A 15,763-nucleotide genomic window follows, 5' to 3' on the forward strand; every position below is an offset into this window, starting at 1 on the left:
GGCTGTGATGCTTTCCCTAATCAAAAGTGCAACTCCCCCTCCTCTCTTACCTCCTGTTCTATCCTTCCTATAGCATCTGTACCCTGGAACATTAAGCTGCCAGTCCTGTCCCTTCCTTAGCCATGTTTCAGTAATTGCTATAATATCCCAGTCCCACGTACCCATCAATGCCCTGAGTTCATCTGCCTTGCCCGTCAGGCCTCTTGCATTGAAATAAATGCAGTTTAATCTGGACTTCCCTTGCTCTCTTGCTTCCCCTCAGAAGGGAATCTAGATCTAGGGGGCACAGTTTATAAATAAGAGGTCTTCCATTTAAGATAGAGATGAGTAAAAATTTCATCTATCAAAGAATCATTAGTCTTTGGAATTCCCTTCCACAGAAAGCAGTGGAAGCTGGGTGAATGAGCATATTCAAAGCAGAGTTAGACAGATTCTTGATCTGCTGCAGGGATGTCAAGAGTTATGGAGGGGAGGCAGGAAAGCAAAGTTAGGCTGGAAAGTGGAGTTAAGGCCACAATCAGACCAGCCCTGACCTTACTGAATGGCAAAACGGGTGAGTTGGCCTGAATGGCCTATTCCTGCTCCTATTTATCATCATCCTATATATGCCCTATGATTAATGTACTTTAGAATGTTTGCTCACACCATATTAGGTAAAGTAACCAATCTAATTCAATAAATCTGGCTGACAGTGGAGAAATGACTGAAAATTGCCTACTGCCATAAAAAGCAGTCATGTCCTTCAGTAAAATGCCTGCTGTTTTTTTCTGATCTGCCCCGCATGTGACCCTAATCCCACATTATGCAGCTGACACCCAACATCCTCAGCGAAAGTAAAGAAAGATAATAAATACTGCCTGCAAGAACAAATGAATAAATCTAAAAAGTTAACACATCACTCAAATGCCTAATTGTAAGTCTATACAATACTACAGTATGATGTTAACATCTCACCAGAATAACCAATTGCGAGCATATTCAGTTCAGTCAATTCTAATGGACACTATACACCTAATGTCGCACCCACACAGACATTGAAAAGTGGTAAATTCCATGCAACGCTATACATTTAAACTGCAAAGGAAAGTGCTCAAAGTCATATGCTTCTATATAATTCATCTACACATTAATATTTTGAATCCATAAACCAACTGAAATAAAGTACACATTTTAATTCAAATTTACTGTACTTACCACTCTGAAGTTTAATTTTATTCCTCTCCTTTTCTTTTGCATTTCTGTATAAAGTACCATGAGGTTTAACTTCCTCCTCTTCTCTCTCAGTATCAGCCTTTCGTTTTTGCAAGTCATTTTGCCTCTTTTTGTAAGTTGGCTTAGGTTTACGTTTGACCCGATGTTCAGATTTATTTTCACTTCCATCTGAAGCATCACTTTCAGATCCAGATTCATAAATTCTTTTTGTTCCTCTTCTCGTTTTTCTTTCTTCCTGCTCATTTTTCTCTTCTTCAGATTGACTGGTTTTGAGTACATCATTTGATGTGGAAGCTAATGGATGAACTGTAATTAGTTTCTTTGCGTCCTTCCCTGTGGTTTCTGTATTTTCCACTTTACTTGTATTTTTATCTTCTTCAGAGTGTCTAGTTAACCAGGCTTTTTTAAGTTTCGTGTGATAACTAGGTTGGCTAGATTGAATAGTCTGACCATTGGTGACAGAATTTGCTCTACAGGACACATCGATTGCAATATTATTAGGAGAGAGAGATGCTGCACTTTTTTCACTTTTAAGGCTTGCAGATTCATTATTATTATGAGCAGTAGTGCTTCCAGAATGAGCCATAGCTAGTGCTGCCTTGTGCTTTTTCAGCTGGTAGTAATCAATTGTATTTGAGACTCCTGTGTTATTCTGTGTAGTGCTTCCTGTTCTGGCAGCAGCTGTTGAAAGAACTGCAGCGGATGTGGTATTAATCTTGCATTCCTGTATCTGTGTTCCGAAATCAGTTGAAGTTTTGGGAGCAACATGTCCTGCTACACTGTTAGTGAGTGCGGTGTAGGAGGAACAATAGGTTATGTTTGTTTCACTGCTACTCAAAATTTTAGTTGCTGGGGCTGCAGGAGCTGAGGGGTCAGTCCTGCTATTGCACAACAAGTTGGTGGCAGCCACAGATTTTGAATTGGTGTCTGGAAGTAAAGCTTTAAAGTTTTTTTCATGCTCTGCACCTGTAGTGTCCACGTTCACATTAGGCATATTGGTTCTCCACATCTCCTTGATTTTAGATGCTTTAAAGTCATCTATTGAATTTGATTGCATTATCAAACTTTCTCCTCCAGAGTCCTTTGAGTTGGTTTGAATTTCTACTTTATTTTCTTGCCTAGCAATGGAGGGTGATTTTACAATAACAGATGCTGGGGCAGCTTTGTTGTTATTTTCCAAATGGCAAACTGGCTTACCAGTTTTCCAGGAGTCACGTGAGGCAACTGCAGGGTTATGCATGCAAATTTTCCCATCAGCCCTTGGCTCTGGTAGTAAAGTTGGAGGTTTCTGGAGCTCAGAAATCTTAGCAGCATTCACAGGCTGTATTGGAGTTAGGGTTGGTGGAGATAGATTGCGATAATTACCTTCTCTGCGCTCTGTAATGTGATGAGATGAAGGCTGGTAAACTGGAGCTCTATGTAAAGATGGCATACCTCTCAGAGGGTTTGAGGGTGAAATTGATAACTGTTCCCTCGTTCGCCCGTGATCAGTATTATTTGAGCTCGTAGCTTGAGAAGTCACTTGGTGGGAAAATTGTTCTGTAATTTTGCCAACTAACCCCTCAGTTTCAGGATGATGCTTAATAAGTGGAGGTGGTTTGGACAGAGTCTTGTTAAATGAGAGGAGAGTAGGTGTGGAAGGATTTGTTTTCTCAGCATAAGGATGTACTGTGTCTTTAGACAGATATAATCTTGGTGGTTCATTTACAACACTGTTTGACAAAGTAGTAAAATAGTTGCTCTGGGGCATAGAGTGAGGTACTGAATTCTTTGATGTATAAAGTTCTATTGCACAATGCTCTGTTTCTCTATCTTGTTTTATGCTCTGGGGTTTTGGGCCATCAGCAGGCAAGGATGGCATTCTAGAATAGGCATCTTTTGCAACTTCATTTATCTTAATTGTGGAAGCAAAACGAGCAACTTCAATGCTCTCCTGCAGAATCCGACGCCTCTCTTCATTGTATTTATTGTGACTTTCAGTTTGTTCCTGGGGTGATCTTTTCTCCTTACTCTGACAAAAGGCAGTGCTCGTAAATCCTCGATGCAGCTGACTTTCCAGCCCATGTGAATGTCTATCATGGTTAAATTCAAGTTTCATTTGAGCAGCAGTAACAGAGCGTTTGGAATTAACTGAAGTTTTCTTGTCAATTTCTCTATTGAAAAAAGTTTCAAAATTAGACATGGTGTTTTACAGAAATAATCATGATTGAATCGACATATATTCAACTTGCCACAATCATTTCTCTTCAACTAGAAACAAAGAATGTGCATTTATATAGCGCCTCTCATGCTGTCAAGAAATCCCAAAGTATGTCACAACCAATTAAGTCCTTTTGAAGTGTAGACAGACACTGTTGTAATAGAGGAAATGCAGGAGCCAATTTTCACACGAGGTCCCCACAAACAGCAATGTGATAAATCACCAGATAATCTGTTTTATGCAGGGAAAATCATTTTTAAGGATCCAGTGGTACCACTATCCAGTAGAGAAACTTCCCTGGACTTCACACTAGAAACCAGGAGGCTATCAGTGGTGACCATTATTAAGGAGTAAAACATAATAGCAATGGCAGTGCCGCGTATGCACAGTTAGACACAGCGATCAGAAAGAAGGTTCCTGAGTGCAGCATGTACCCATTAGACACATCTGAAAAAATTAGGCTTTGCACAATCTTGTTAAGTGAACTTGACACCATGATAAAATTGAATCACTACCAAACAATCTCTCTAGCATTGAAAATTGAATTTTAGGATACACATTTCTTCTGATATTAATTGGAGATGTTAAAGAATTCAAATAACTTTCTTTAAAGTTGTTCTTTGTCTCTTTCATCTATTTCTCTCTGAATTCCATCTTTATTTTCTCGTTTTTCTTTGACCCTCTGTGAATGATTTGGCATTCTAACTTACACTTCCTGGTTTAGACTCAGTATAGATTCTTCAATTCAATTAATTAAGAAGGCATGTTGCTGCTTCCCTGTTCACGCAAGTCCCAGATCTTCAGCGGATGATACCAGGCTGGTTTGGCTCTGTGCTGCAGGTTGCAGTGCAAAAGCCAATAGGAAGTCTCAGTCTAAGTGTAATGAATGGCTAGCTCTGACTGTTTACTGCTGACAATGAAATCCAGGCTATTATTCTACCCTCCAATTCAGCACTACTTCCAAAATGTTTTAATTGTGTCACAGAAAAGAATTGCTTACTCTTTCTGATGATCCACAGTTGCCTTTGACAAAGGTGGACTAGAATGAGAGGCCAATTTCAAGGGTCGATGAGGTTCAGCACTGGCAGGGCGTACAGGGATGTGGCTCAGTAACCCCAGACTGTCAGCTGAGGTCACAGTGGTGTGCTGAGGTAGCCAAGGACTGGATGCATTCTGGTACATAAACACAGATGGTTATACAAATCAATGTTACAGTCTATGAAGTTGACTGCACAACCTCTGAATGCAATCATTTGCTTACATGCAAATATATCTTTCACATAATTAAAGAAATGACAACTAAAACATATTAAACGTTAAAAGAATGCAACAAAGCATAAAATATTTTGTCTCTGGCAAGTAATTTCATTTAGTTACCCAGTTATTGGTCTTATCCAAGCTGTCTTTCAGCAATAAAATATTGACAAGTTAGCTGTATGATTTGCTGAGTTTGTTAGATCACTCCAATCGCTGCCAAAATCAGTAAGTTTAATCAGACAAGAAAAAAAACCCAAATTCACTTAGCAAACATAAATTTTCCAAAAGCAAGCAGCAATGGTCTCCATAATCTCAAATGAACATTAGAAAGGGCAAAAATTTATCAACTGGTCCATCTAGACTGTACCTGAATTGGGCATGCATAAAATTCATTTTTAATGGATATTAAAATGAACAAAAAAGCTAAAACAAAATCATATTTTGTGATATGAACTGCTAAAAGTTAATAATTTTAAAAATTTGGCAACCTTTACCTAAATACTTCACAAATTATAAATTATTAAAATTGAGGGGTTTTTGGTCTCCTCTTCACTGGTACTATGCATCTCAATAGCAGATCATTAAAAAAAAAATTTATTTGAACAATTCATGTCAATATCGAATAGAATGTATCTGCCAAGGTTGAATATTGTTCTTTAAAATGAAGATTACAAATCCTCACATATGAACTATACAAAACATAAAGGAACATACCCTCCTCAAAGAAGCTTCAGCACTCAGAGGGTTTTCAGGATGGACCCACTTCGATGAGTTCATATTCAGACTTGGAGACAGATGAGTGCCATTTGGATACTGCCAGATTATAGGATAGAGTCCAAGCTGGTTATAAGCAGATGGATGGGTCTGGCCAAGGAGCTGAGGTGAATGTTGCTGTAAAAACTGTTGCTGATGGTGTGCCAATGTCAATGGGTTTAAGTTTCTTACGTGCACAGAATCTAAATGTCCACACACCAAAGATGCTGGCGGAACTCCAGGTAAGACTGCAGGAAGGTGGTGGGAAGAGTGAACAGAATGGGCTGGGGCACTACTGAGAACATGAGCATTATTTGTAGCAGAAGTTCGTGGTGAGCCAGAAAGGTGATGCGATACTGCTCTGATAGCTGGATGAGAACTACTTGTGGTCAAACAAGATGAATGCGATGAGGTATGAAGGGGGTGAAGATGCGGGTGGAAATATGGAGACAAAGGTTTAGCTCCTGTATCCGGTCCAACCAAGGCTGGATCCCTATAAACTGTAAAACGCTCATTCTTATCAACAATTAAAGGGCTTTTTGTAGTTTCCACAACTGTCCTAGTACCCACATGTTGGAAGCTGGATCTTGATGATTCATTTTTACATCTTGAAGTTGGCTTGGTGACAGAAGCAGTTGTGCTGCATGAATAAGAGATTTTAGACTTCAGCGTATCAGGTGAAGTATTTGTTTTGTTTAGTTTATTGGTTTTGTTGGTAGCATGGATAGGAGCATTGGGTTGTAGTCCTGAGGCATTAGCTGTTTTTTCCTTTTCAGATCTATTATTAGTTTCACTAACAGTTGAGAATGCATTAACTTGAGATTTGACTTCATAGGTAATTTTGTTATTCAGATGCAGATCTGCTTTTGATTTTTGAATATCTGAAGTACGCTTGTTTATATTCAAATGTACTGGATTGATTAAGTTAATTTCCAGGTTCTGAGATGCAAGACTGTAAGAATGGATGTTGGCAGTTTTATGAAGCAGATTGTCTGATAAAGTTCCATTACTAATATCAGATTTCTGTACAAATGTATTTTTCATTGCATCTGCTGAGGGCTCTGAGGACACAGATTCACTTGTGGTTTTTACTTCCACAATGCATCCTTGATTCGCTTCATGTGATTTTATCCTCTGCTGATGACCAAACTCTGTCCTTTGGAGGTCAATTTTCTTGTCAACTAGTTCAGACTCCTGCATTTCATTTTCCTCCTTCTCCTGCCTTTCATCACAGGGAGTTGAATTATCAATTACCATTTGTTCCCCCGTTCCTGTGTGGTTCTGAGACTTTCCTTCATCTTTAGTGTCATCTGATGTGATTTTGGTTTTCAGTTCCATTTCTGAACTTTGCTCAAAGGATGAATCCAAGATGACTTTATTAATAGAATTTTCAGCCTCACTGCTCTCAGTATCGGAGTTATTATCTGCTTTCAGTCTTTCTAAAGTCACTTGCTTTTCATCTTCTTGCTTTCTCCTTTTATTAACAGACTGCTTCGTTTTGTTTTTTGGAGATTCTGCATAAAAAATATAGATTATATTATTCCCAGATGCAATATTTCTCAAATACTCACTGTGAAAAGAAACAATGAAAATAAAACAGATTGCCATTTTTACCTTCTTTTACAGGATTCTCCCATCTGTCCTCTTTTATCTCATCTTCCTCTGGTATACTACTGTCTGATTCTTTTCTTTTGTTTGAACGGTTGATCCTTTGCTGTTGTTGATTCTGCTTTCCTGATGTAGTCTGGGAATTCATCACTGGCCGTGGACTATTGGCTTGTGCACGTGTATAATGACCCTGGATGTGGTCAAACAACATTTTACATTTCGTACAAAAAAAGGTGCAAATTTAATTTTAAAAAGTTTCAGTAAACTTTATCACATCTCAAATCAAAACATGCTCTATATTTTTGTGCAATAATGTGCTTGGTAGCCAGCAGAATCGTTTCCTCCCTCTGCATTTAATTCTATATCTCCCAGCCAAATACAGAGAACAATTTATAGGTGTGATGCCCGGATGCCCAATAATTCAAATTATGTGAATAGGGAAACTCAATTCAAGAAAGGAAAGAGGATCAGAAAGATTATTCAGGAGATTACTGTAATAAAAAGATATCATGCTCTGGCTAACTGAAATTTCAGACAGTGCAGAGGAAAGGACTGGCAATGAGCCAGAGAGAAGAGATGAAGCAAGGACGCAGACGGAGACTGAGGAAGGTGACATTTGGATTTGTTGCTAGGAAATGTCCAAAGACAAATTTTTTAGGATGCTGAGTCACTTAATTGGAGCTAGAATGTGCACAGTGAAAGACAAAGTTAAAAGTTGTCTTGAGAACAAGCAGACAGTGACGATAATCCAAACAGGGTTGAGCACCACAAAGACTAACTGTATACTGGGATTCAGGACACAAATGCAAAACCACCTCAAAATTTAATTTTGGGAGTCATAAAGTATACCTTCAGCCTTCGATAATGAGAAGTTGATTAAGGAAGGTAGATGAGGTAAGCAAATGGCTCACAAATCAGTTTAACAATGATCATGGGTGCCATTTTCATTCGTAATTGGGATGGCTTCTTTCAGGATAAAAACAATCGGTTTAGGAAATGCAAGCTGCACCCCTTCAGAATGAGAATGGCAGGGACAGCAAGTAGCTCAGGTCATTTGAAACCACCAACTAGATTGAAGGGGGATGTTGGGAGGCAGGAAAGCAACTGGATCTCAAGAAAGGATTGATAGAAGAGCACTGAGATAAACCGAAGGTTAATAACCCAGTGAAATGCTCAAACCAACTTTCAGCAATATGAACCCAAGAGCAGAAGCAGCAAATCTTCTTTAAGCTGCATATTTGTGTATCCTGGAAGCATTTAAATGCCCAATGTGAAAATTAGTGGATGGGCGGGCAGGTCACTGTGGTCAAGAGGTGGTAGTCGGGAAGACAGTTGGGTCTGGTCAGAGCGAGGTAGTCAGGTGGTTGGGAGGTGTAGCTGGGGACGGTCAGGTCGGGGGGGTGGGCGAGGTTTGGTAATAGGTCTAGACATCAAAACAAAAATTGCATACAAGAAAAATAGGAAAATGAACAAGATTTTTAAAAACTTTGTAAAGAAACTAAAACCTCATCTTGATGACTATCACAGATAAGTGAATACAGCTTTGAGATTTTTAGAAGTGCAGACTTTCAAAAGGAATTGCTTTCGTGGGACCTGTATTTCAGCAAATCAATATGGCTAAGCTGTTTAAGCAGTTAATGTAGAATTATAGAATCCTACAGTGCGGAAGGAGACCATTCGGTCCATTGAGTCTACATCGACCACAATCTCACCCAAGCCCTATTCCTGTAACCCCACATATTTACCCTGCTAACACCCTGACACTAGTGTCAATTTAGCATGGCCAATCCACCTAACCTGCACATTTTTGGATTGTGGGGGGGAACCGGAGCACCCGGAGGAAACCCACACAGGCACGGGGAGAATGTACAAACTCCACACAGACAGTGACCCGAGGCCAGAATTGAACCCGGGTCCCTGGCGCAGTGAGGCAGCAGTGCTAACCACTGTGCCACCCCATGTAAAAAGCATGACAAGTCCTTTTCTGTCACAGGTCAATATATTGTGCCATCTCAACATCTAATGTTCAATATGCGATACTTAAGATTTCAATATATAGATGTATTTAGAAATAAATCCAGAGGTAATTAATATTAACCTTCTTCAGGCAATAAAATAAATCACAATGCAGTATACCGTCATCTTCAAAAAATGGTATAATTAAGTATAACTAAAAACCATCTGCATAGAAAGCCACATACATGCATACTGGAGTTTAGATGAGTTAATCGTCACTCCAATTTTATACATTTGAGCAAATTAATCAAGATTACCGCTTTATTATTTCCAGACGCAAAGCCATTATTCTTTATTTAAACAAGTGTAGCAAAATGCAGTGACCAGATAAATATAATTTGCAGGCTGGAAATACTGGAGCCTTTCACATCCTGCATTAAATAATTCTAATTGTCTTAAATACTCACATGAACTGCTGGACTGTTTTGATTGGAACGAGACCTTCGTCTTGATGTGATGCCTATGTTTTCACCTTTCAGCAGAGAATGAACAACATCATCCAAAAAAGTCATTTGTACCATAGATGGGTCAACATTCTGTGGTTCTAGCACCTGGTTTGTTCACAAAAACAGAACAGCATTTATAATATGTAGCAAAAAAAATACGGTATTTTCATTTAAGTGCAGTGAGTATCTAAAATATTGCACTGAATAAGCACGAATGGTATTCAGCATTTGTACTATATACATTTCCCACCCTTGACTGCTACCCTGTGACCCATGCTAGAACGTGCATGTGTCAGCAATGTGTTTCACCACAATGAATAGCCTGTTGACATTTGCTATCAAGGTTCATGTATGAAAAAGAACCACTGCAGTCAGGTATTGCAACTTCCAACATCAGTGAGACTGAACTGTAATATGGGTCATCACCTTCCTTAAGATGGGACACAAGTAGACATTTATAAAATAAAATTGCATAGCTTAAGGTGGTGATAACTTAAAATTTGCACATGGTTCACCTTGCATTTTTTCTACATTTCAGAATAGTCAGATCAATAAATTCATGAAATCTCACCAAATCGGTATTCACCGAAGAAGAGGGCATGGAGGATAGAAGAGTAGTGTGGAGCATGCTAATATGCTGGGGCATTTTGAGATCAAGAAAGAAGTGGTGTTGGATCTCTTGAAGAGCATTAAGGCACATAAGTCCCCAGGGCCTGATGGGATCTACCCCAGGTTATTGAGAGAGAGGCGCAAGAGAGGAGATTGCTGGGGCCCTGACAAAGATTTTTGTATCCTCGCTAGCTACTGGAGAGGTCCTGGAGAGTAGCTAATGTTGTTCCTCTGTTCAAGAAAGGGAAAGGGAGTAATCCAGGAAATTAGAGACCGGTGAGTCTCACGTCAGTGGTTCGGAAGCGATTGGAGAGGATTCTTAGGGATAGGATTCCCGTGAATTTGGAAAAGCATCACCTAATTAGGAAAAGTCAGCATGGCTTTGTGCGGGGCAGGCCATGTCTTACTAACTTTTTTTCGAGGAGGTGACAAAGGTGATCGATGAGGGTAGAGCAATGGATGTTGTGCACATGGATTTTAGTAAGACTTTTGACAAGCTACTTCATAGTAGGCTCATCCAGAAGATTAAGATACCCGAGATCCACGTGACTTAACCGCTTGAATTCAGAATTGGCTTGTCCATAGAAGTCAAAGAGTAGTGATGGAAGGGCGTTTTTCTGGCTGGAGGTGTGTGACAAGTGGATTTGGATTAAAACATTGATGGGTGGGTTAGTAAGTTTGCAGACAACATAAAGATAGATGGAGTTGTGGATAATGTAGAAGGTTGTCAAAGGACACAGCGGCTTATAGGTTAGCTGCGGATACGGGTGGAGAAATGGCAGATGGAGTTTAATCCAGACAAGTATGAGGTGCTGCACTTTGGGAGGTCAAATGTTAAGAGTAAGTAGTATACAGTTAATGGCAGGAGCTGAACAGCATGGATGTACAGAGAAATCTTGGGGTTCAAGTCCATAGCTCCCTGAAAGTGGCCACACAAGTAGATAGGGTGGTAAAGGAGGCATATGGAATTTTTGCCTTTATTGATTGGAGCATTGAGTACAAGAGTCATGTTGCAGCTTTATAAAATTTTGGTGCCGCCGCACTTAGAGTGTTGCGTCCAATTCTGGTCACCACATTACAGAAAAGATATGGAGGCTTTGAAGAGGGTGCAAAAGAGGTTTACTAGGATGCTGCCTGGATTAGAGGTTATGAGCTGTAAGGCGAGGCTGGAAAAACTCGGGTTGTTTTCTCTGGAGTGACGGGGGCTGAGGGGAGACGTTATAGAAGTCTATAAAATTATGAGAGGCATAGATAGGGTTGACAGCCAGAATCTTTTTCCCCAGAGTTGAAATGCCTAATACTAGGGGACATGCACTTTAGGTGAGGGGGGGAAAGTTCAAAGGAGATGTGAGGGGCAGGTTTTTGTTTTACATGGAGAGTGGTAATTGTCTAGAATGTGCTGCCAGGGATGGTGGTGCAGGCAGGTTGACAGGGGCATTTAAGGGGATTTTAGATAAGCACATGAATATGCAAGGAATAGATGGATATGAACCAAGGATAGGCAGAAGGGATTAGTTCAATTTGGCACAACATCATGGGCTGAAGGCTCTGTTTCCGTGCTGTACTGTTCTATGTTTTAAATCCATTTACCTGGTCATTCATCACGATCATAGTGCGGCTTAAAAGATCGTGATAGGTAATGATACCAGTGAACCACTGGGTGGCAGAATCTTGCCTGTATACTCGTACTCTATAGCCGTTCAATGAATAGGGACCTGTAAGAACCAAAAAAAAAGAACTGGTAACTGCAAAGATAAAAGAGAGAGAATTGAAAATAATGTTTTATATCAGTTCCTGGTGTTACAAGGGTTAAAAAGCTGGCCCCAAAATAAACTAATTGTGTCAAATATGTTGCTCATAGTTTTGCATTAAAATGAATTTTAAAATAAAGTTGGTAATATTATTCATTTTTCCACATTAACAACACAAATGCACAAGGAGAACGCAAAATAATACCTTGCATAAAAATCTCCTGAACTTTTTGTTCTTTAACCCAAGCTTTCACTTCTTCATGAAGCGAAGGGTTGTCCCTGAGAACTGGGCTCAGACTGTCTATGTCGTCCTTTTTAAAAAAAAACAGAAGTGTCTTTGTTATTTTGTAAAGCTCAGTGTAGCTGTCTTGCCATGTTCCACTTATCACAGCTACCTTATTTTTTGATCTTCTGTACCATAGACCTATCGATTTTTCTTAACATTCATCCAGAGTCTTTGCCTCTCTTCTTTCCATTAAGACATTCCTTCAGACCTACCTCTTAAACAAACTTTAAGCCATCTGCCCTAATGTCGCCTTCAACCTTTAATAGTCACTGGGTTAGTCCCAGCTGGAAAATTGTGTCCAGTCCTGTGCACCACATATTAGGTGGATGCGAGACTTCAGTCAGGTGGAGAAACTAGCTGGCTAGGATAGTTCTCCTTAGAGGAAGGTTTAAAAGGGTTGTTGAAAATCATTAAAGATTTTAATAGAGTAAATGAGGGGAAAATGTTTCCAGTGACATGGAGTATGGCAATTAGAGGAAACAGATTAATGGTAATAGGCAAAAGAACGAGAGGTGAGCTGGAGGTTTGTTTTCTTTTTTAAACACAGCGAGTTGTCATGATCTGGAAGGCATTGTCAGAGAGAAGGTGAAGCAGATTCAAAATTAACTTACAAAAATAAATTGTATATTTAAAGGAAACTTTGAATAAAAGAAAACTTTGCAGGTCAATGAGGAAAAGATAGGGCAATGGGGACTAAATTCTAGTAATGACACGATGGGACACATCTCCTCTTATACTTTCCAATCTTTGATTCCATTTGAAAGATGACAAGTTATAAGACAAGACACCACGCAGTTTATTGAACAGTCAAGCATTTGGACAAGGGCCCAAAAACTGACAGACACAATTCCTACTCTTGATTCCTTAAATAAGGCATATTGCTTTCATTATATGTGGTCATTCCCATTTCTCTTCAAATTAAGACGCATGTTCAAATGAATTTTGAAGAATATACCCACAGTCTCCTGCTGAGTTTTCAAGCTCAGTGACAGGTTGTAAGGGCCAAAGGGAAGGATGGACCTTCCACAAATGTTCAAATTTAAATTAACATTGGCAGCTACCAGAAAGCACATAACCTATCATCTTGTACATTAACACATCAAACTAGAGTACATTTTTTTAAAAGGCAGAATTCACGTAAAAATAGATTTCCTTTGTTCTGCATACTATAGCTGCGCACAAGTCCAACAAATCTCAACAGTGAGATTTCCTTTGACAGTTAACCGAGTTATTCTATTCCAAATCTTCCCTATTCCACACCAGTAGTACAATTTTACCTCTCCTCAACTGGGGATGAAGCACCAGGGAAAAGGGACTATATTTGTATCACCTGCAGGTATCAAAAGGGCTCACACTATTTGATATATTTGCAAAAATAAAATGACCTGAAAATGATTTCAACTGAAGAGAGAAGAAAAATAGATAGCATGAGGTGAGATTTAATGAAAAACTCTTTTCATGCAAGAATTCCTATTTTAAATATTTAGCTTCCAACATCAATGCAGTTGTACAAAGGAAAATCAGTGACAAGCACAAAAGAAAATTATATTCAAAATCCCATTGTAGAGGATAAAAGGATAGGATCATGATTCTCATTTCACAATTTGAAAAAGGCCAAAGTAAGCAAACTACTCTATTCCGTTAATTTGCTCTGAACATTACACTTCTAGCCAAATGACCTTACACTTTTACAAGAAATAAACACATTAGTACACGGAAGTGTGTATGTGCATGTATGCGCATGTGAATAACCTGTATGCAATGCTTTACCTTTTTAAACTTATTTTCTACTTTGACCCAAGATTTTATTCCATAGGATCCATATTGCATACAATAATAGGCATTTTAAAAGTTGTGGGTTCAAGTTCCATCATAAAGACTTGGGCACAAAATCTACGCTAACATTTCAGTGCAGAATTGTGGGAGTGTTCCACCCTCAAAGGTATCCTTTTTTGGATGTGATGTTAAACTGGAGCCCCACACTGCCTCTTTATGTGGATATCGGAATTGAGATATGGCCATTTCAAGAGCAGCAGAGTCTAAGTCAATATTTTTCCCGCAACTTGTATCGATGATACAGATTATTTGGCAATCATACTACAGTTTGGCAGACCTTGTGTGCAAATTAGCTGCTGTGTTTCTCCACATTACAGAAATGATCACATTTTGAATGCAGTTCACTAGTTGTAAAGATTGTCGGAACAGCCCGAGGTTGTGAACGGTGCTTTGTAAGCGTAATCCAGAAGCCGTACAGAAAGCATTCTAAGCGATTGCAATCTTCAGCAAGAACCATCCAAAGCCATGAACGCCACTGACATAACAACAATATTGGACCCAGGCTGCAAGTATCACATACTTCAAAGTAAAATTTTAACCTTCTGAGAATTACATCCAGGGTTATCTGCATAACTTCCCAAAAATGAAATCACAATGATGATCAGCCCCAAATCTTGACTTCATGACAGCCAGTGACAATGGTTAAAAACGACATGCTTTATAACAGTACAAGTGATTATCTCCATTTGTCCTGAACATTGTCAGCACCAAATGGCTCCCATACTCAGATTGCAGATCTAAACTGAACCAATTTAACCATTACAAAAAAGCCTTCCATCACCTCATGCACTCCAAAAAAAATTGAATCATTCCAATGTTCTGCTTCTCCAAATACATAAAGGTGATGATTCTTAACAAGCTCACTTCAAGGCCTTCAGTCATGAGGTGCAAGAACCGAAATATCTGCAACCTACCTCATTCTGATGGTTTTGATCGAGCTCACCTTTGTTCAAATTGAATCAGTTGCCTCATATTGCATAACTGATATTTTTGAATATGCAATACTTAATTCAGAAATGAAATTATGTGAAGGAGTCACATCTCCTACCAACTACCTATTAATTTCGAACAACGTGGTTATTTAATAAGTTGACTACAGCCTCAACATCATTTCCGAGATGGGAAAACAGAAAACAAGTTCATAAATTGCCAGGTCAAGATTAATGTTCTCTCTAAATTGCACGCACAACTTCCATGTTGCAATGCAGCAAGTTAACACACAGGCTGCTCACAAATAGTCCCCCTTTTAGGATATTTCACATGTGGGGCCAAACAAAAAAAAGGTACTTTGCACTGAAATGAACATGCCATGCCTAATCAAAGAAAACGAGAGTGAACATTGGTTGAGAGGCTGCAGCATACATAGCATTTTCTTTAGTATAAAAGCATGACTTGGACTGATCAGAGCAGCCAGCATAAGGCAAGCCAGGAACTCCACAATCCATTCCACCCTCAGTCCTAGGTAAGGCCAACAATGTTTGCAGAGATGGGATGTTAAACAAATGAAAAGAAACATAGCCGATTTGAATTACATATCTTGGAACAGCTTGATCCAAATTCGCATTGAAACAAAAGGTTTATTGTAGAAAGTACTTACTTTGTTCTTACTGGTCACAAAATAAATTTGCTCTATTTACATGATGCAATTTCAATTGAAACATCTGTTTCAAACAAATCCAAAAATGCAGTACTGTACATACAGTAATGTTTCACTTTTCAAATTCATTTTTAAGATGCAAGTGTTGCTTGGCAAGGCCAGCATTTTTTTGCCTATTCCTATACTAAGTGG

The 15,763-nt window shown here is 39.1% G+C and overlaps 1 protein-coding gene across 5 annotated transcripts in view; it reads right to left on the minus strand.

Moving 5' to 3' along the window:
• The window catches only part of jmjd1cb (jumonji domain containing 1Cb), a 306,094-nt gene that overhangs the window by 58,859 nt on the left and 231,472 nt on the right, over positions 1-15,763 (minus strand). For 4 of the 5 annotated variants that reach the window (XM_078223635.1, XM_078223634.1, XM_078223636.1 and 1 more), the window contains 7 exons: positions 12,058-12,163; positions 11,692-11,816; positions 9,454-9,597; positions 7,037-7,220; positions 5,384-6,936; positions 4,413-4,585; positions 1,195-3,365 (listed from right to left, as the gene is read on the minus strand). In XM_078223635.1, the coding sequence (XP_078079761.1) occupies positions 1,195-3,365; positions 4,413-4,585; positions 5,384-6,936; positions 7,037-7,220; positions 9,454-9,597; positions 11,692-11,816; positions 12,058-12,163 (4,456 nt within the window). The remainder of the gene's footprint in view (positions 1-1,194; positions 3,366-4,412; positions 4,586-5,383; positions 6,937-7,036; positions 7,221-9,453; positions 9,598-11,691; positions 11,817-12,057; positions 12,164-15,763) is intronic. The other variant, XM_078223639.1, reaches the window with a different exon arrangement.

Source organism: Mustelus asterias, chromosome 11, assembly GCF_964213995.1.
Source record: "Mustelus asterias chromosome 11, sMusAst1.hap1.1, whole genome shotgun sequence".
NCBI lineage: Eukaryota > Metazoa > Chordata > Chondrichthyes > Carcharhiniformes > Triakidae > Mustelus > Mustelus asterias.